The following is a 19,855-nucleotide window of genomic DNA, read 5'->3' as shown; positions in this document are numbered from 1 at the left end:
TAGAGGCACCAAGGTATGGGCCAGTTAAAAAGATGGGATTCCATGTTAAAAATGATCTGTTTATGCCGAGTGTTGTGTTCTTGGCTGGGCTGTTCCTAGAATCAATGTTGAGCATACAGAGTACTCTAAAGGCATCTGGCTTCCAACACTGGATGGAGAGTAATCTTCTGAAATAATACTTACTAAAATAAGAATTAAGTATTTAATTACACACACACATAAAGTAGTGCTTATTGTCAATTAACAACTGTGATGGGTGGCCAGAGACAGAAACTGAACACTTCACAGCATTTCAAATCTAAGAGAGACCTTCCGCATATATGTGCTAAGATCACACCTTTTTTTTCTTTCTTTCTTTTTTTTTTTTTCTCTCTGTGTTCAATTCAGGACCAAATTTGTAGAACTGTGCATGATTTGAAAATAATTTCCCTGGTAACTGAAGCGACATCTTCTTAAAACTCATTATGTATGTTCCATGTTGCCAAAACTTTATCAAAGCTGCTTTTTTAGAACGCTCGTACTCATGTATATGAATTATAGGTACATATCTGCACAAATTACATCAGAACCTAAATCTTTTTTTTTTTTTTTTTTGAGAGAGAGAGAGTAGGGGAGGGGTCATAGGAGAGAGAGAGAGAGAGAGAGAGAGAGAGAGAGAGAGAGAGAATTCAAGTAGTCTCCACACTTTTAGCATGGAACCTGACATGGGCTCCATTTCATGACCCTGGGATCATGATCTGAGCCAAAATCAAGAATTGCATGCTCAACCAACTGAGCCATCACTAAACTTAAATCATTGTTGCTACACAGTTTCACATAGAGAAAATAAATAGGCAAAATGAGTCAAGTGCATTCATATCGAGCATTTGTCCATGGTACATAAATATACAGAGTATGGAATGGAAAGGAGCATTCAGGCTTCATAATACTCAAGCAGCTTGTTCTCATTCTATTCCACATATATAACATGACACAGAGAAGAAAGTGTGCCTGGTGTTTAGTGTCTAGATAAGTGTATACTGACCATGTAATGTGTGGTCATAAATCAGTTATGAAAATGTTAGGGATAATTGGCCTTATACCTTTTATGATCAAAAGGATTCTAATTCAAGGCCAAAGGGCAGTACCTCTTTTTAACACAGAGATTATGCTAGCTTCTTCTTTTTTTTTTTTTTTTAATTTTTTTTTTTTTTTTTAACGTTTATTTATTTTTGAGACAGAGAGAGACAGAGCATGAACGGGGGAGGGTCACAGAGAGAGGGAGACACAGAATCGGAAACAGGCTCCAGGCTCTGAGCTGTCAGCACAGAGCCCGACGCGGGGCTCGAACCCACGGACCGTGAGATCATGACCTAAGCCGAAGTCGGACGCTTAACCGACCGAGCCACCCAGGCGCCCCTATGCTAGCTTCTTCTATATTCTAGATATTTATGAATTCCACGTGGGAAGATACAGTGGTAAAGAATAATTAACGATATAAACTATGGAATCTCCCAGACACTGGAGAGCAACTAAAAGTACAGCATTTCCTAAGGTGTATTTGCTAGAACATTAGTCTTGCCAGATAGTCTATGAGAAAAAGGATATACAGGCAAATGAGTATTGGAGTTATCTTATATTTTACCACCCTCTCTTGGAGTGTCACAGTGCACCTTAGCATAACATAGACACTGAGAATTCATACAGTGAATAAAAGAAACACAACTGAAATTTCCCAAGTGCATCTAAACTGCTTTTTTGTAAAAAATTGTTTATTTGTTTATTTTGAGGGAGAGTGCAGGGGAGGGGCAGAGAAAATCCTAAACAGGCTCCTTGCTGTTGGCTGAAAGCCCAATGTGAGGCTTGATTTCACAAACTGTGAGATCATGACCTGAGGCAAAATCAAGAAGAATTGGATACTTAACCTACTGAGCTACCCAGATGCCCCAAGCTGCCTTTTATATTATCTGTTTAGGGTTTTACATGAAACTATTTAATGCCTACAGAATGGAATTTGGAAACGGGACTCTACATTTTGTTTGGTTTCCATTTCCCTTGTTGAAATATTAATTGTTAAGGAAACAGACAAGCTCTACTTACAATTCAGTGACATCTCTTGGAATACCTTTGGGCAAGACCTTCAAGCCCTTATTGCTACATCGGACGACCGTATCCAAGCATGTACATTCCGTGGGGCAGCGAGACAGTGGAGAACAGCTATTGTCATCATTTCCTAAATTGCCGAAAGAAATACAGGAAAGCCCAGATTTGTGGCTTTGAAAATGACAAGTGATGTTATGCTTTTAGCTTAACAGACACAAGAATCTTGAGCCATGTGATCGCTTATACACATACAGGGCACTGAGTATTCACAAACTGGTACCATACGTTTCATACAGCACTGTTTTCAGATTGCCTAGGGCAGGATTCCCGAAAATAATTCACAATTTATATTATCCATACAATCATAACAGTAATTTTCTCTGCTCATTTATACAAATTATACTTTTAATTAGAATATAGAAATGTAACTGAATTATGGAGGAGTCATAAGGACACAGACATGAAGAAACATAGAGGGATTAAAATGTTTAGCAGAAAATGTAAATGTTTTTTAAGTTTTTTAATGTTTTTTAAGTGTTTATTTATTTTTGAAAGAGACAGAGAGAGAGTGTGAGCAGGGGAGGGGCAGAGAGAGAGGGAGACACAATCTGAAGCAGGCTCCAGAATCGGAGCTGTCAGCACAGAGCCTGATGTGGGGATCGAATTCATGAACTGTGAGATCGTGACCTGAGCCAAAGTCGGATGCTCAACTGACTGAGCCACCCAGGCGCCTCAAGGCCCTCATTTTAAAATATAAGGCTCAAAGGGGCTCTCTACTTACTGGTAGTAATAACAGAACCTGCTCTACCTACCTTATGTGGCTATTGTGAGAATCAAATATGATGATACATACAGAGCTTTAAAAAGCGAAAACTATTATTTTTGTTAGACTTACTAGAATTTATTTTATTTATTTATTTTTTGGGGGAGAGAGAGCTCGACAGAGTGCAAGTGGGGGAGGGGCAGAGAGAGTGGGAGACACAGTGTGAAGCAGGCTCCAGCCTCCGAGCTGTTAGGACAGAGCCTGATGCGGGGCTTGAACTCATGACCTGTGAGATCATGACGTGAACCGAAGTCGGATGCTCAATCAACTGAGCCGCCCAGGCGCCCCTAGAATTTCTGTTAAGTCAATTGCTTTTCTCCTTTGCAAATGACAGTTACTAAAAGAGATGCTTAGAATGATAAAGAAAAGTTAAAATGAAGCTATATAAACAGTACCAACTACAAGTTGAAAACTGGACAATTTAAATAAAACATTCAGAAACACAAAGCAAGTAGACTCAGAGGTGAAAGCACAGTCTGAGAAAGTATGTGCCCTGTTTCTAAACCAAAAGAAAAGAAAAGAAAAGAAAAGAAAAGAAAAGAAAAGAAAAGAAAAGAAAAGAAAAGAAAAAAAATGCCCCAAACTATCCGTTTGTGTCCCCTAGCGTTGGACCAGTCATTTGAATGCTTGGTAACAAAAGATTTAGCAAGGTTTTCTTACCATCATCACACGTGAAGTCTTGAATGGCAACATCCTGGATGGGGATTTCTTTGAGGAAATATGGTTTTTGACATCGAGGATTTCCGGTTACGATCCTTTTCTTCCTGAGCCATTCCCCAAGCCAAGCCAGGTAGCAGTTACAGTTAAACGGATTGGCCAACAGGTTTCTAAGAGCCGCATGCAAACAATGCAGGGATGAGTTCAGGGGGTCATTTTCTTACCTCTCAAAACCCCATGCGACCATCTTTCCCACACTATTTCTGCTGGAATGATGCCTTCTGATCCTTCGTATTAACCACCCCTCACCCCCATCCCCCATTCATACTCAATCACAAGCAACATGTGGGATGCATTTTTTTGGCTAAAATGTTTGCTTGGAACTTGAAAAATAACAACACTTTCAAATAAGAATCTTCAAATAATTTCATGGAGAAAATAAAGCAAAGTAAGCAATTCGGAGGTTTATGCAGGGGATCCTGATAGATATCTCATTTAGAGAGAATTTAAACTCGTCAGAGATCTGATTTGCTGTCAAACTTCCCTGCACTGATAATGCAGTAATTTAATATAAAGATGGAGGCTGATTACCTTATATTATTGAGTTTAACCTGACAACAGCTATTTTATTAATTTATCATTTCAAGATTTCCATCCCTTATTTGCTCCAGAGAATAGGTTTCCCATCTAAACTGACAGCTGAGTTGATTAAATGCCAGTTATAAAAATGAATTTCCTTCTACAAATCTCAATACTTTTGGCATCTCACCACTTCAGCACAAACCTATTGACAACCTTATTATTTATAAACATGCCATCTTTAACATGCACAAATTAGTCACTCGATGTAAAGTGTCACATTTTATGTAGAAAGAGGATTAAGTACTTTACTGATGGATGGATGCTTCCCTCAAATTATTTCTGCAGTGACTCGAGCTATGTTGAACATGTTTTCTGTTTTGTTTTTCCTTTCTAACTACCTTTCCAGTTAGATTAGTATATTTAGATGCCACCATCACTAGGAAATCAAATCTGTTATAAGATTTATTATTTCAAATACTGCTCTTTAGATGATGACATATAAGAGAACTAAAATACATTGTTTAGAGGGTTTTGTTTGTTTCTTTTTGTAAAACAACACCTTCTGAGTTCTATCTATGGACCTACAAATATTCTTTATTTTCTAACTGTCTACATAAAATATCCTCTTGGACAGGCTCAACCTATTTCTTCAATATTTTCCTAATATCACTGTAAATGCCCTCCAGTGAACAGTCTCTGTTGTTGGTCTGGCCATCCTAATGTCGCTCCTGTCACTGTGAATGATCCTTTTGAGCATAGTTTGTTGGCAATAACCCTATCAGCTCTGTTTTTATGGTATTTACACCGAAAAGACTCTGACGTGAGAACACTGGGGAAATCTACTACATTTCTGTGATTTGCAGTGCAATCAAGTTATAAGATTAAAATTTATAAATCAAGTCATATCACATTATTATAAAAAAATAATTGAAAATATTATAGATTTTGTTAAATTTTAACATGAGAGGGTAGGTAATATTTTTAGAAAAATTAACATAAATTTAACATACAAATTTGTTGAACACTAAACCCTTGATCCCATTTTTGTGAAAAGCCTAATAGTGTATTAAAATGCTATTAATAAAAGGAACAAATATAATACATTGGCTCAGTAATACAGAAATGAAGAAGATCTTTCATACTTACAGAGTAGATAAAGAATGCAGAGTATCAAATGCCCCTGGTGCAATGGTAGTTATTTGATTATCATATAAAGAAAGCAAACGCACAGAACTCAGTCCTATGAAACTGTCATTGCCAACACAGCTTATGCGATTACTTCTCAACATCCTGAGGGAAAGGAGAACATTGTTATGGAGAGAAAGCATCAAGCAATCAGTTTTGCCCATCTGAGGATCCAAATAACCCCTCTGCAAATGTGTGGCATTCATTACTGTTTTCTGAGTGATCTCTTGTCATTAGGAATTGCTGTGGATATATACCAAAAAATGCTTAGTTTGCAATGATTGCACTCAGCTACAAAAAAGCACGGGTGAGCCTCACGTGGACTCACAGCCCCATCTGATGAGGGTAGAATGTCTTCCTCTGATGCTATAATTATGTTTGCCTGCTTACATAATGTCCTAATTCACCTACAGCTCTCTGAGCCCTTGAAGGCCTGTGATTTGTGTATTCACGGTAGCATTACATCTGAGGTTTAACAGAAAGGAAGCAGAAAAGAATCAATAGTCACACACAGCAGATGGGGAACTGAGAGCATCTCAAGGACTTAGATGCCAAGTCAATGTCAGCATAGGCTGGGGAACCCAAACTAGACTGAGCACCTGAGGATCTTGCACACGTTATTTTATTTATGAAAATTATTTTATCATTTTAAAGTTTGGAACTTAAAAAGAGGCAAGAGTTAACAGATCCCAGTTGCTCACAATGAAGTCTAAATCTGCTTCTCTCTCTCTCTCTCTCTTTCTCTTTTTTTTAAGTTTATGTATTTATTTGGAGAGAGAGAGCAATCACAAGCAGGGAAGGAACAGAGAGACAGGGAGAGAGAAAGGATCCCAAGCAGGCTCTGCACGCTCAGTGCATGGCCCGATGTGGGGCTAGAACTCATGGACTGTGAGATCACAGCCTGAGCAAAATGAAGAGTCAGACACTCTGAGACTTCAGGGTGCCTCCATCTGGCTTCTCTTGAAAGAATCCTGACCTCTTTAAATTTTTAGCAACTGCCATTAATAGGATTAACACTGATGTCTTTTCCTTGTCACTGCTGAAGTTTTGGCTCCATTCTCAATTCTTTGCTGAACTGTTTATTTGTGGAGCTTCGAGAAGGAATGAAAAATGTCTTAAAAAGCCTGTGAAAATGAATAGTGGCCATGAATCTTATTCAGAATTGCTGAGGTTATTTTACTTTTCAAGGCATGTGTTGAACACCTTCCTAGAAGATTGCAGTATGTTAAAAAAAAAAAAAAAAAAGAGGCAAAAATAAGTGAATAACAAAGTGTTCCTTTATTTTTTTTTTATTTTTTATTTTTAAAAATTTTTTTTTAACGTTTATTTATTTTTGAGACAGAGAGAGACAGAGCATGAACAGGGGAGGGGCAGAGAGAGAGGGAGACACAGAATCTGAAACAGGCCCCAGGCTCTGAGCTGTCAGCACAGAGCCCGACGCGGGGCTCGAACTCACAGACCGTGAGATCATGACTTGAGCCGAAGTCGGACGCTTAACCGACCAAGCCACCCAGGCGCCCCACAAAGTGTTCCTTTAAAATTCTAGGTTGCTCTAAGAAATACATAAGAACTATCAACTTTCGCATTCTGTTAAGTCACATATAGGGAGAAAGGATGCTGCCTTCCTTGTCAAGGAATAATTTTACGTTAGGAAACAAATACACAACAGAGAGGTATTTCTATCCACACTATCATTTGCCATAAAGTAATAAAGAGTATCTGGTCTTAATCTTGGTGGAGTCATGGACCCCTGGGAGAAGCTAAAGAAAAGTTTTGCTCCCTGTTACTAGAAAAATCCATAAGTGCACATATGTACCACATTTTGGCTGCAATGTCAAATATTCAAAGACACACTGAAATCTGTGCACATATTATTAAGAGGTTTATTAGTCTCAAAGAGTTAAGAAGTCTAGGGATAATGGGGGTGTCTTGTCAAAATCTTTATAGTCCCAAGCCCAAAGATATCACTTAGAGAAATACATATGTCCAGACAAACCTACTTTCGTCCTTTGAATACTGAGCTTGGCTCTAAAATGCTCTAGTATTCTTGTGTGGCAGAGTGGGTTAAAGACAGAGCCACTCACATCTGTTTGTGCCCAAACATCTGGGGCACAAAAACATCGCTAGAAATATAATGAAGGAGAAAGTGAATTTAGAGGACTTGTCTCAGGGAGAGTCCTGCGAAAGAAACTGGTCAGAAGAAAACACTGGAATAAGCTGCTTGGGATGGTGTTATGAACTTGACTATGTGTTCCAAAATTCATAGGTCGGAGTCCTGAGCCCCAATGTGACCATATCTGGAGACAGGGTCTTGATGGAGGTAATTAAAGTTAAATGAGGTCCTGAGGGTGGGACTCTAATCTTTTAGGACTGGTGTCCTTATACAAAGAGGAAGGGACACCACAGCATTCTCTCTCTGTACACAGAGGAAAGTGCATGTAAGAGTAGAAGGAGAAGGTTTCAACTATAAGTCAAGAAAGAAATCTCACTAGAAACCAACCCTCTCAGCACCTTGATCTTGGACTTCTAGGCTCCAGAACTGTGAGAAAACAAATTTCTGTGGCTTAAGTCATCAGTCTGAGGTATCGTGCTATGGCAGCCCAAGGCAGACTGATGTAGGCGGGATACAGACTCCTTCCTCACCCCCTTCCCCTCCTCTGCCCAACCCCCATGCTGCCTCTTCAAGAAGGTGCCAGTAACAAGCAGTCCCTCAACTATCTTCCAACAAAAGATGCTTCTGCTTGTAGGATTCGTGTTTTGCAGAGTTGCCTGAAGCAGCCTGGCCGAGGGAGGTGGGGGCAGGAACAGATGCAGCCGCCTGTGGTGTATTTTCTCTGCTCTCCTCTACCCTCTCCTCGGTATCTCCTCCATAAAAAGGCTAAAAGACTATTTGCATAACGTTTTGAAGGGGCTCAAGTTAGTCTGTGGGAGGGCTGCAGGCTAGCCCTGCTGGATGTTAGGTTTCACTCTATTCCTGGGAGGCTCAGGAGCAAACGTCTACACTCATGGGCAGACATTTTCAGTAGGACTTGAATTCAGGATGCTAGGAACACATCCATGCCAGCTGGGGAAATGGTCTTCTCCCTCTGCGCCAGATAAAGAGCAGGCAAGGGATGTCCTCAAGTATCCACCCTTCTGGTTGTGGCTCTGAGGGACAGGGTGACAGTTTAGGAGAGACAGTAGAGTGTGGACCTCTCTCCACTGTGATCACCATCAGTTGCTTCTTGGTTACAAATAGTTTCCTTCATGTCCTCCAAACGCTTCAGAGTGTTGATTTGTACATCTTCCAATTTTAGGTTGCCACTTTTGTCAAACATAATTATATACTTCCGAGAGAATAAAAACTACATATATGCACCGTAGAAAATTTAAGTGAACATAAAGTGCGGTTTTTGCTATTCAATCCAATCCCTGTCCTCTTTGGTCAACAACTTTTTGGAAACATAACGAATTTCTTTGTCCCAACCTGCCTACCCCCAAGCAAGTAGGCACAACTCTTAGCGTGTTGCTTTGAAATAGACGGTTCACGACCTACCATCAGTCAGTCTCTTTTTCACTAAGACCTCACAGGAGCAGACAAAGGTGGTTTCCCGATGAACCGTTAGTTATTCTGTGCCACAGGGGTTGGATTGGATTCTGAAGCTAGACCCCTGGGGCCAAGAGCGAGTGTTAGATGGAGGCGTTTGATGAAAAGGCAAGAGAATGAACATTCGGAGGCAGAACCAGGGAAGGGGGGAAATCTGCACCAGCACTGGAACAAGGGCAATCTTTTTTGCTGAGGAATCAGCCATCGGGAGACATTCTCGATCTTTTGCAAGCAACACACCGAAGTCTGGGGGATTCTAGGAAGGGAATGTTTGCACGCACAGGATGTGTGTGCGTGTGTGTGTGTGTGTGTGTGTGCGCGCACACGCGTGTGTGTATCTGTGAGAGAGAGATGTAGACAGACGTTGAGATGGTAGGGTGAGGAGGAGTCTGAGCTACTCCCCCACCTGGACTTATAATGACCAGTGAACTACAGTTCTGTGATGGAAGAATCACAATGCAGATGAGAATACTTACAAAGTTTTCAGGCTTTCTAATCCCCTGAACATCTTATGCTGAACGTTTTCCAAACGATTACTCGTGAGAAGTATTTCATTTACACCTGATGCTCCTTCAAATGCTCCCTCTTCAATGTCTGTGATCTTATTGTTGCTAAAGTTTCTAAATTAAAAAAAAATGTTGAAATCAAGATTTTAAGCTATTTCTTTCAACAAGGGCATTGAGACAACATGTCTGACCATTTTCTTCTACTAAACAAATTCTTCCATAATTTCCAAGCTTTTCACTGCCCAGCACCACAGGTTCTGAAAAGACACCACACTTCCTATTCCATTGAACCAAACTGATGATAATATTGGGGGAGAATATCTATGGTGAAAAATACCAGCCCAATCAACGTCAAAATGATCTTCAAGGGTCACTAGAAGTCTAACATTGTTGAGGTCAGGTATTGAGTTGTATAAACCTTTATATTCAGCACAATACTTCAAAAGGAACTTTTTAAAGAAATGCCCCAAAGACTACTGAATGAATTAATGACTAAAAGAAGGCAATTGGGTAGAGAGAAGAAAGATGGGTTAAATGTGTGAACATTTAGATAGCATCAGAAGTGTATCAGAATAGGGGCGCCTGGGTGGCTCAGTCGGTTGAGTGTCCGACCTTGGCTCAGTTCATGATCTCACAGCTCGTGAGTTCGAGCCCCACGTCGGGCTCTGTGCTGACAGCTCCGAGCCGGGAGCCTGTTTCAGATCTGTGTCTCCCTCTCTCTCTCTGCCCCTAACCCACTCACATTGTCTCTATCTCTCTCAAAAATAAATAAACATTAAAAAAATTAAAAAATAAAAGAAATGTATCAGAATAGGGGTTTGTTCCCAGTAAAACTTCTTATTATAATAATGTGTTAAAACAGCCAACTTAACTGTCAATATCCTGTGTAACACAAAATACTACAATGCTTGCCCAGAGGGCAAAAACATCCAACTGAGGTAACCCCTTGCTACAGGTTCTATCTTTCCTTTTCTCATTGCTCACTCAAAGACCCAGAATGCTCCCAGAACAAGGATCATTTTTATGTATCGTTTTATTCCTCTCAGAGCACTGCATGTAGGAGTTGCTCAATAAATATGTGTTGAATTGAAAGGTATGAATAAAAAGTAAGAGCAATCAGTGCCAGTGAAAAGGAGAAAAATGAAATAATATGAAACTCTTTGGGATGCAGTATAATATGGGAGTCAAGTGCACAGGAAGTAGACTACTCTGCCACTTACAAGTCAGTGTGACCATGGGCCAGATACACATATGAAACAGAACAATGCTCCTTTTCTCCTTTCAACGTTTCCTCTCAGATGGAGGCTGTTCCATTGGCCTTACATACTTGACCTCTGTTCTGTCCCTCCCACCCTTCCACCTCCTCAGGGGAGGGGAATATTGTCTGAGTGTTACTGAAACTGCTGAGTTGATAAACTGATTTTAAAATATGAGTTGTGGATATGTAGTAACACAGATGAGCTATCAAGCCAGTTTACCAATCATTAATTTTGACTATCTTCTAATGAAAGTTTAATGAAGCAAAAAGTCAAATAGTTGACATGAATGTGCTGAAAGAGATATAACAGCGTGGTTTAGGGAATAGTAAAGGAAGTTACAAAACATTACCGCACCCATTTCTAATGTGCTTAGATTGCTGAATTCCTGCTGTGGCCACATAACAAACCAGCTGTCTGAATTAAAATAAGATGCTAGGGGCTCTGTTAGAGAAAACGTGGTTGGCATCGCTTGAAACTCCTCTCAGAAATTACCCTAAAATCATGTCACAGGTAGTCATTGTATGGAAATTTCGCCCGGCCTTTTATAGTTTCCAATTTCCAAAGAAATCTGAATAAAATTGCAAAGGGATGTGAAAAACACAACAAAACACCACAGAAATCTTAAAAGGTGGCTAATGCACGGCTTACATTTTACGTAACTGCGGAAGTTTCTTGAAGATTCCTGTAGCTTCCAACACTGTGAATTCATTATTATTGAGACGCCTCAGAAAAAAAGAAACAAAACATTCATTACCAACAGTTAGGAAGGGATTAGATTTTATTTCTCATAACAGAATTGTAAGATCATTTAATAATTATTCCAAAGTAAAATAGAGAACACATGCCACAGAAAATCTGTGGAAGTACTGATTTTTCCCCATTTCACTCAAATTTCAATGACCAAAATAAAATATGAAGAAGCATATAACAAGGAAAACCAATGATCAAAAATGAAAACTAGCTCTCACTCAGTAATTTATAGAACAAACTTTCTCAAACTTTTTTCCACTATTGTCTCTCCTCCCCCAAAGCATTTTTCTCCCAAAAAGCATTTTAAACCATTTTTTCTAACCACTTGCTGCAAATATTTTTTACTAATGGATTTTTTGATATGCAGTTTATATGCCATAAAAGTCACTCTTTTACAGTGTACAATTTAGTGGTTTTTAGTGTATTCACAAATCTGTGCAACTATGTTTGTTGCCTAATCCCAGAATATATCCACCACCAAGAAGAAATCTCGTACCCATCAGAAGTCACTCTCAATTTGCTTCCCTCCCTGCCTCAGTCCCTGGCAACCACTAATTTACTTTCTGTCTGTATGGAGTTTCCTATTCTGGATGTTTCATACAAATGAATTCATGCAAAGTGTGGCTTTTTTCACTTTACACAATGTTTACAAGGTTCATCCATGTTTAGCGTATGTCAGCACTTCATTCCTTTTTGTGGCCAAATAATATTCCAGTCTATGGACCCGCCAATTTTGTTTATCCCATTATCAGCTGATGGATATTTGGGTTGTTTCTACTTTTTTTGATTATCATGGATAGTGCTGCTACCAACATTGGGGTAGAAGTTTTTGTGTAGATACATGTTTTTGATTTCTTTGGATATTTACACTGATGTGAAATTGCTGGGTTACATAGTAAAACTATATTTAACAATTTGATGAATAGCCAAACTGTTTTCCAAAGATGCTGTGTCATTTTATATTCCCCCAGCAATGCATGAGGGGTCCAATTTCTCTCACCTGTTATTGTCTTTTTTTGCTTTTATGGCCATTCTAGGGGATGTGTTACCTCACTGTGGTTTTGATTTATGGTTCCCTAATGCTTCATGATACAAAGCATTTTTTTAGGTGCTTATTGGTCATTTGTATTTCTTTTTTAGAGAAATGTGCACACAAATAATTTGAGCACTTTTAAATTGGGTAATATACCTTTTTTATTGTTGAGTTGTAATAGCTCTTTATATATTCTGGATAGAAGTCCCCTACTGGATACATAATTTGAAAATCTTTTCTTCCCAGTACTGATTTTTAAATGTATAATTTAAAAAGCTCCTAATTTCTTAAAACACACAAAAACTTTGCCGAATAATAAATTAGATGTTAGTGTTGCAATTCTTAATTGACAAGTAAGCCTATTTAGGCTGTTATCATGCAGGAAGATATAATTTGAATTATTGTTTGTAATAATATTGGCAATACACACAACTCCCTACGTGACCATAAAATAGAGTTCAGGCCTTTTACTGCATGTTTTTCACACATTTCAAAAAATCCTGGAGCTATGAAATAGATTCAAAAAGTAACAGGAATAAAAAAAAAAAAAAGTATCACTACAGCCTCGGGGTAGTTTCTGTCATCCCTTTGAAAGCATTACATTATTTGAAATTACTCAAATTGCTTAGAATTCATTAAGTAACAGGCGCGAATATAGGCATGGTGGGAGATAAACCATAAAACACAATCCCTGTCATCAAGGAGCTACAATGTAGTTGAAGACAAAAGGGTTATGCATGCAGAAAAGGACAACCACTTTGCAAAGAAGTAACTGGCAAATACCAGATGGTGCTATACATAAACGTTGCTAAGATGTTCCGAAAACAATGAGATGTCACCAGGTTTTTCTTCAATTTTTAGAACACTAGCATTAGTTTTATAAATAACGTCACTAAAGGCAAACCTTACATGGCACGGAATCTATAGATGATTCAACAAACATATTTTAACACCTAGTATGTGCTAGGCCCTTGTTAGGGTTATAAATATAAATCTAATCTCACTATTCTTTTGTGTTTCTGCTATGCTATCCATTACTCAGGAAAATCAAAACCTACCCGCTGTGCTGTAATACTTGATAATCACTGAATCCTTCCACCTTCAGGTCCGTGAAGTAATAAAGTGGATAAAGGCTCTCTGCTTTAATTCATAATATACAGAGATTCAAAATGGTGACTCTCAAAGTACTTTATTTGGTTGCTGTGAAAGACTATATCCCTTAGAAATCTATTACATTTTTAGAAATGGGTATGGGCATAAATACCCAAGAAAGAAATATCAGATGAATGCTCTTATTCTTAGCATTATCAAGAGCTAACTGAATTTTTGAGAAGTAAATTAACTTCTGGAGTCGTATCTTGGACCAGAAAGATGAAGTCAGATAGCCTCTAATCTATCTCTGTACAAAGAAGAGTTACGGCCATGCGTGTTCATTAAAATCAATGCAATCATCAAGAATAAAAGAGCAAGACAAAAATTCCATTGCTTCGATGCTTTCATTCCCTCCCTCCCAACCTGGATTTTGTTAGGAGATGAACTCACAGCTCTGCGGTGTACTGGGGAATGTGGTCTGGGATTTTGGTGAGTTTCTGATTGGAACAATCTACCGTGGTCCCTTCACAGCGGCACTTCTCAGGGCAAGCCAAATCTGCAAAGCAGTCCCCACTTAATTTTGATCGATAATCTTCTGTACCTATTGAGGATTCAAGCCAAAAGAAAAAAAAAAAAAAGATACTTAGTCTAAAGGTTAGAATATTCATTAATTTGTAGGAAGAAAAATAGTAAGATAACTATAGATTATGCAGCAGGGAGACAACTTGGGGAATTTTTGGTCAATGGATGTCAGGAGAGGGTTAAAACAAGGGCTTGGAATTTGCTGGAAAAAAAAGTAACCAGATTCACAGGACAGGAAAACATTAATAGAGATGAGCTTTTCACAGCTGTACTTTCTGCTGATCCAGTTATGAGCCATTCTAGCCTATTTGACAGCTAATCATACAATGGCTATTAATTGTTAAAAAGTTTATTTTTTTTCTCTGAGTCGAGAATTTAAAATGTATCCAGTAATAAACATGTTCCTATATATCATTTTAAATTAGGGCTTTCAAGGCAAATAGATGTACTCAGGTTTTTAAATTTTCTATGGTCTTTTAGTATTCTCTCCCTCTCACATAATCTTCAGAAATGCCTAAAAAGCCCTCTTTTTTCATTTTGATTTTATAAAAAGAGACCAGTAAATCCTGATTTGAGCCTCAGCAGCTTGTCATGCTGTAGAAAGCTGCGTGACGTTCCATGGTGCTTGACGGAACCATGTTTTACTCATACCTGGCAACCACATGGTTAGATCAAGCACAACAGAAAATCTCGCTACATAATCACTACACCATCCACTAGGCCAAGGGTAAGACCGAGAGGAAAGATGAAGGGAAGCAGGAGAAAAAGCTACAGACGTTCTGGAAACGTAATACTGTTTACATGACATGCATTCTTCCCGCAGAATGTTTATGACCATAGTAAGAGTATTACTACCGAAGATTTCCTGGAAACACAAAGAAGGGGGCTACACTGAAAGGTGCCTCCATTGTTCCTCAGAACTGCAGAATGGAAACAACAGCTTTCGGGAACAACATCCAGGAAGAAGTTGAAGGTGAGCTACAAGGACAACAGAGAAGCTCAAAAGATCTGTGGTTTCTTCTTGGGGGGCGGAAAAAAGGCGCAAAAGACCGAGACTAGAAGAAGGTACATCAGGATTGAAAAGGGAGGACATTGTGTTTCAGATCAGACACTTTTACTTACAGCCAAAATGGTGAATTCCTGCAAAAGTAAAAATCACCAAGAAGGAAAGAAAGAGTAATCCCGATTAAGATTAATAAACACATACATAAAACTAGCTAAGGTCTCCTCCTTCTTTCCTTGCTATGGCAATTGGAGGGGAAAGGCATAGTATGACAGCAATCGTCATGCTTTGCAAGCTTTTGTAGTAATTTTTTGAAGCACAGTGGTCTTACGGGAAAAGCAATGGCATACAAGATGCACAGCACAAGTTAGGTTCTTGTCGATTCCTTTAAATGATGAACTCTCTGCAAGATAGATTTTCTTTTGAGTTATCACTATAGTATCTAGAATGCCATATAGAATGACGGTAGGCAGGTAAACAAGCAAACTGAAGTGAAAAACGAATCATGGAGATCTTTACAAACAAATCCATCTGGATTAATCCTTAGGTGGTGGCTTACATGCTTTTTAATGATTTTTCCAACTTATAAATAATGTCACTTAGTGGAAATGAAATGAAAATCTCATCAGATTGCAAAGCTGAATATAATCATTTCATTAGATTTGGCAATGAATGCCAAGGTATTTATTCAGGAACTTTTGTAATGCAGTTTAGGCTTTCGTTTTAAAAGTGAAATGAAGAAACACTGGCAACAAGGTCTACATGACAGGTACTCTGGGTATCTTACATTTAAATAATCTGCATTCTACGCAATGACAATGTTGTTTCTTTTATGGAGACTGTTTAGGTAGGATAAAATTTTAATTGAAATCTATAAGAAAAAAAAAGAGGGAGAAAAGGCTCAAAGAAACCTTCTGAGTCCTGACTTCTATTATTATTGCTTTAATGCAAATTGAATTAACAGAAATTGAAAATGAAGCTATGGTATCACATATCAAATGTATTTCCAAGAAAGCTTATTTTGACCGCTGTCAGTAAATGGGCAAAACTGTATCAGAATTTATGAAAACAATCTGACTTTGGGTCTTTAATTGGTGATCCAGAAATATTAATTTCTAAATTATTAATAAAGTAGAGTTAAATGTAATTAATTGAAGAATTCAGTAACAATTATATTAATTGGCAGAATTTGAGGATTTAAGCAATATTAATGTTTTATCCTATAGGTGTTCTGGTGTTTAGAATATGGCTTTTTCTGGGTAAGTAATAGCTATCAGATGACTTTCTGCTTAATAGTGAGGTAAAAATAATGAATTTTAAAGATTGCCAATGAAGGCCAATCAACTGTTCTTTCCACCATGTTATGTCTTATGTAGCCAGTGTAATATGTAAAATACTATTGATCACTCAAGCTCAAAATAAGTAATAAAACAAAATCCATTAAATGAACAAAATTATTCAAATTATAATTCAATAAAGGTAAATAACACATATCTCTTTAAAATAAAGACCAAACCTAACCCAGTACTCTCCTTTAAAAAATCAGTATGGTTTTTGCATACTAACACTGTATAAATAATCTTCTTATTGGTAGGTGTTAAAATATATAATTGTCTAGAATATCCCCAGGAGATGGTAAATGTAGCCAATTAATTACTAACACATATTTTTATATAATGGTCTAAAACAAACAAGTCAAGAGGCATTTTACACAGTTGGCAGGCAAGGAAAAAAGAAGTGAAGAAACATATTTCAAAGAGCTAGTTCCAGAATCATCAGCCTTGACAGTGTTGAGATTGTAGTGGTAAAACATTTCAATTACTTTTCTAAAACACATTCCATTCATATGCTTAAATTATTCAAGGCACTTCGTGCCTATGAACACCTGATGCTTTCAGGATGCATGTCAATATTGTTTTTGTGGAGTTATATTGTCACTCCAGGTATACAAGAAGTTTGTTAAGTTTTGTTAAGTCACAAACAACATATAACTGTATGTAAGCAAGCAGGAAGTTGCTGTTTTTGTATAAAAAGTGAAGCATCAGTAAGCCAAATAAAACAAAAAGTAAGGCATACATTTTTAGTATAGTTACATCAAAAAAGTAAATCTCATGGTTGGAAAGAGAATTCATTCTATGTGTTGGTAACTGATTTCATGTAGAACTAGTTCTTTGACAACAGAAAGGTCTCTGTCTTTAAAACCAGCTCAATAAGCTACATTTTAAAAACAGGTTGAAAGATCAGATATACAACATAAGGAGAGAAAATAATTTAAGTAGAAGGCTACAGGTTCAAACGTTTTAGGTACTGTGAGAAATTTTAGATAATGTGCCAAAGTGAGGGAGGAAAAAAAAAAAAGATGGGAGTTTAATAATATATAAGTTTAACATCAGAAGCTGCATGCAAAGGTCAGGTTTTCAGGAAACAGCTACAAGTGATCTATGCAGAAGTAAATCTATCTACAGAGTACCCACTGTACTTTCAAACGCATGCACATCAAAGTTTCAGAAGCTATATTTTATAATGTGAGGAAAGGGTATCTGTGGTTAGTCCTACTACCGAGCAAAACCTACCTGGAATGAAATACTGTTCTTTAGCTAAATAAAAAAAGAGAAAAAAAAATAGAAGATGCACCTGAATGTCAGCAAGCAGAGATAGGAGTTATATTAGATTAAGAATGGACTAAAGGCACTATAGATAATTAAGTGAATTCTATTCACAGCAGTGGCTGAGATATAATAATGTACAGGGAGTAGTAAATGTATCTAGAACCAAGGACAATAAATAGCTTTGTTTTGATATTAGCTTTTTAGTATGAATTAACTGCCGAATGTGAAATACCCCTGCAATAGTCAGATAACATACTACCCAAAACATTCAGAATGTGTTTTATCGTAAGAAAACAGAAAAGATTAGTCCAAAGCAAATAGTAAATGTCAATGCAGTAGGTCTTTTATTTAATGGTAATACAATGTATCTACATTTAGTTTTTTATAAATAAGTATGATATTCCCCAAATGCTAAAAGATGGCCTTTTGGAAAAAAAAAATTATTCTCAGAATCCTATTTGAAATAAGAGGATGAAAAATAAGAAAACACATTTGGTGTGAGAAGCAAGGGATAGGGAAATCTTTCCCCCTAATTCTGAGCCTGAGCAAATCACCTAACTAAATCTCAGTTCCCTTTCTGAAGAAATGAGAACATGGTTGATTACCTAAAGTTTTTCAATGCAGAATAATCCAACAAACATACAACTTAACAGACTTGAAAAGTATTCTGAGTTTGCTAGAAGTTCAAATTCTAAAAATACAGCATGAAGTATCCAGGCATCTTTTTTCTTGGCTGGTAGCCTATTTGTTATGCTGGATATAGTGTTAAAAATATTACATATAGGAGGGCTATATGAATTGTGTCTACAGCTCTCTTTATTTGGTTCTTTGGGGACAGAAGTAAAAGAACTCTATTCTACAATGTTTGATAATTGATCTGATAACCAGCTGTCTCTAGGTCTCCATAACCACTGTTTTTGGTAACACAGGTGAAATGTCACATGAAGTAAGAAATTACCTGAACAACGGAATTTCTTGCTTTTGATTTGTCCTATTCTTTTGTTTGCCAGACGCCGGGGGCTGGTGCAGCGGGCACCACTGGTCTCGATAGGGTTGACATGGAGATAATCCGCCAGCCACTTGAGATGGCAGTCACAAATAAAGGGGTTCTGGGCCAAATGCCTTTCAGAAACACATACAGAACACTTTTATACTCGACTTGCAATGAACTCAACTCTCAAATCCATAGTGAAGACACCAGTCACCATAGTTGATCCAAGCCATAGATACATACATGGTTTGAATGGCCCGGAGAGGTGAAAAGGTCCCCTTGGCAATGGTCTGAAGCTTGTTGTCGTACAAGGAGAGAAGGTTCAAGTTGTGCAGATCCTGAAAAGCATCTACCCGAAGGCAGTTTATCTTGTTGGCATTCAATAATCTGTTTGATCAAATAGTTGCAGAATTAAAGTGCAGCATCTTCTTAACCCACCTTCAAGATTCTGTCCTTCTTGAGAAATACAAGAAATCAACAAATACATTTTTCTGAACCTCAACATTAACATTTTAACTGTAATAATTTAGGTACCACAGGTGGAAGATTTGGGGTTATAGCAGATAAAGCGAAGGGCATGCAGTTTAATAAATCTAGTGGCACTCATACATTTATTCAGAAGAAATAATGAAACATATTCTCTGGAAGGTGGAAGGGTAGTGCAGTAGACAAAGCAGAGCCAACTTCTGAAGTCAAGGATGCCATAAAAAAAACCCGTCATAAAACATTAGTCTTTCTAGCTGCTCTGTGAAGAAGTTCCGTCTACTTTCAAAACAGAAGCCAGAGTGAGCCTTTTAAAACACAGATCACTTTCCTTTCAAAGCCAGGCAACAACTCTCAAACTGCTCTTAGGGAAACCAAAGTCCTGACAAATTGCCTTAAGGCGCAATAGGACCGTTAGCGCCCCCTTTTGACTCTGTGACCTCCACGTTCTTTCCCCCAGCTGCTTCAGCAACAGCCACACAGGTCTCCATGTAGGGATGTCAGCTTGGAATGTTCTTTTCCCTGTTGTCTGACTACTCTGCTTCTTTGAGTCTGGTCCAATCTTACCTTCTCAATTCAGCCTACCCTGACCACTCTCTTTAATACCATCCCCTGTGTTTGCCCTTCCTCAA

At 38.0% G+C, this 19,855-nt stretch overlaps 1 protein-coding gene across 3 annotated transcripts in view; it reads right to left on the bottom strand.

Annotated features, from left to right (window-relative positions):
- Positions 1-19,855, bottom strand: part of SLIT2 (slit guidance ligand 2) — a 375,056-nt gene that overhangs the window by 76,289 nt on the left and 278,912 nt on the right. For 2 of the 3 annotated variants that reach the window (XM_060655343.3, XM_060655345.3), the window contains 9 exons: positions 18,984-19,127; positions 18,708-18,871; positions 17,714-17,737; positions 14,006-14,156; positions 11,329-11,403; positions 9,392-9,535; positions 5,291-5,434; positions 3,566-3,732; positions 2,080-2,212 (listed from right to left, as the gene is read on the bottom strand). In XM_060655343.3, coding sequence (XP_060511326.1) covers positions 2,080-2,212; positions 3,566-3,732; positions 5,291-5,434; positions 9,392-9,535; positions 11,329-11,403; positions 14,006-14,156; positions 17,714-17,737; positions 18,708-18,871; positions 18,984-19,127 — 1,146 coding nt within the window. The remainder of the gene's footprint in view (positions 1-2,079; positions 2,213-3,565; positions 3,733-5,290; positions 5,435-9,391; positions 9,536-11,328; positions 11,404-14,005; positions 14,157-17,713; positions 17,738-18,707; positions 18,872-18,983; positions 19,128-19,855) is intronic. The other variant, XM_060655344.3, reaches the window with a different exon arrangement.

The sequence above is a fragment of the Panthera onca genome, chromosome B1 (assembly GCF_046562875.1).
Source record: "Panthera onca isolate mPanOnc1 chromosome B1, mPanOnc1 haplotype 2, whole genome shotgun sequence".
NCBI lineage: Eukaryota > Metazoa > Chordata > Mammalia > Carnivora > Felidae > Panthera > Panthera onca.
The sequence above is the reverse complement of the archived record's forward strand: the minus strand, read 5'-3'. Positions and strand labels throughout refer to the sequence as shown.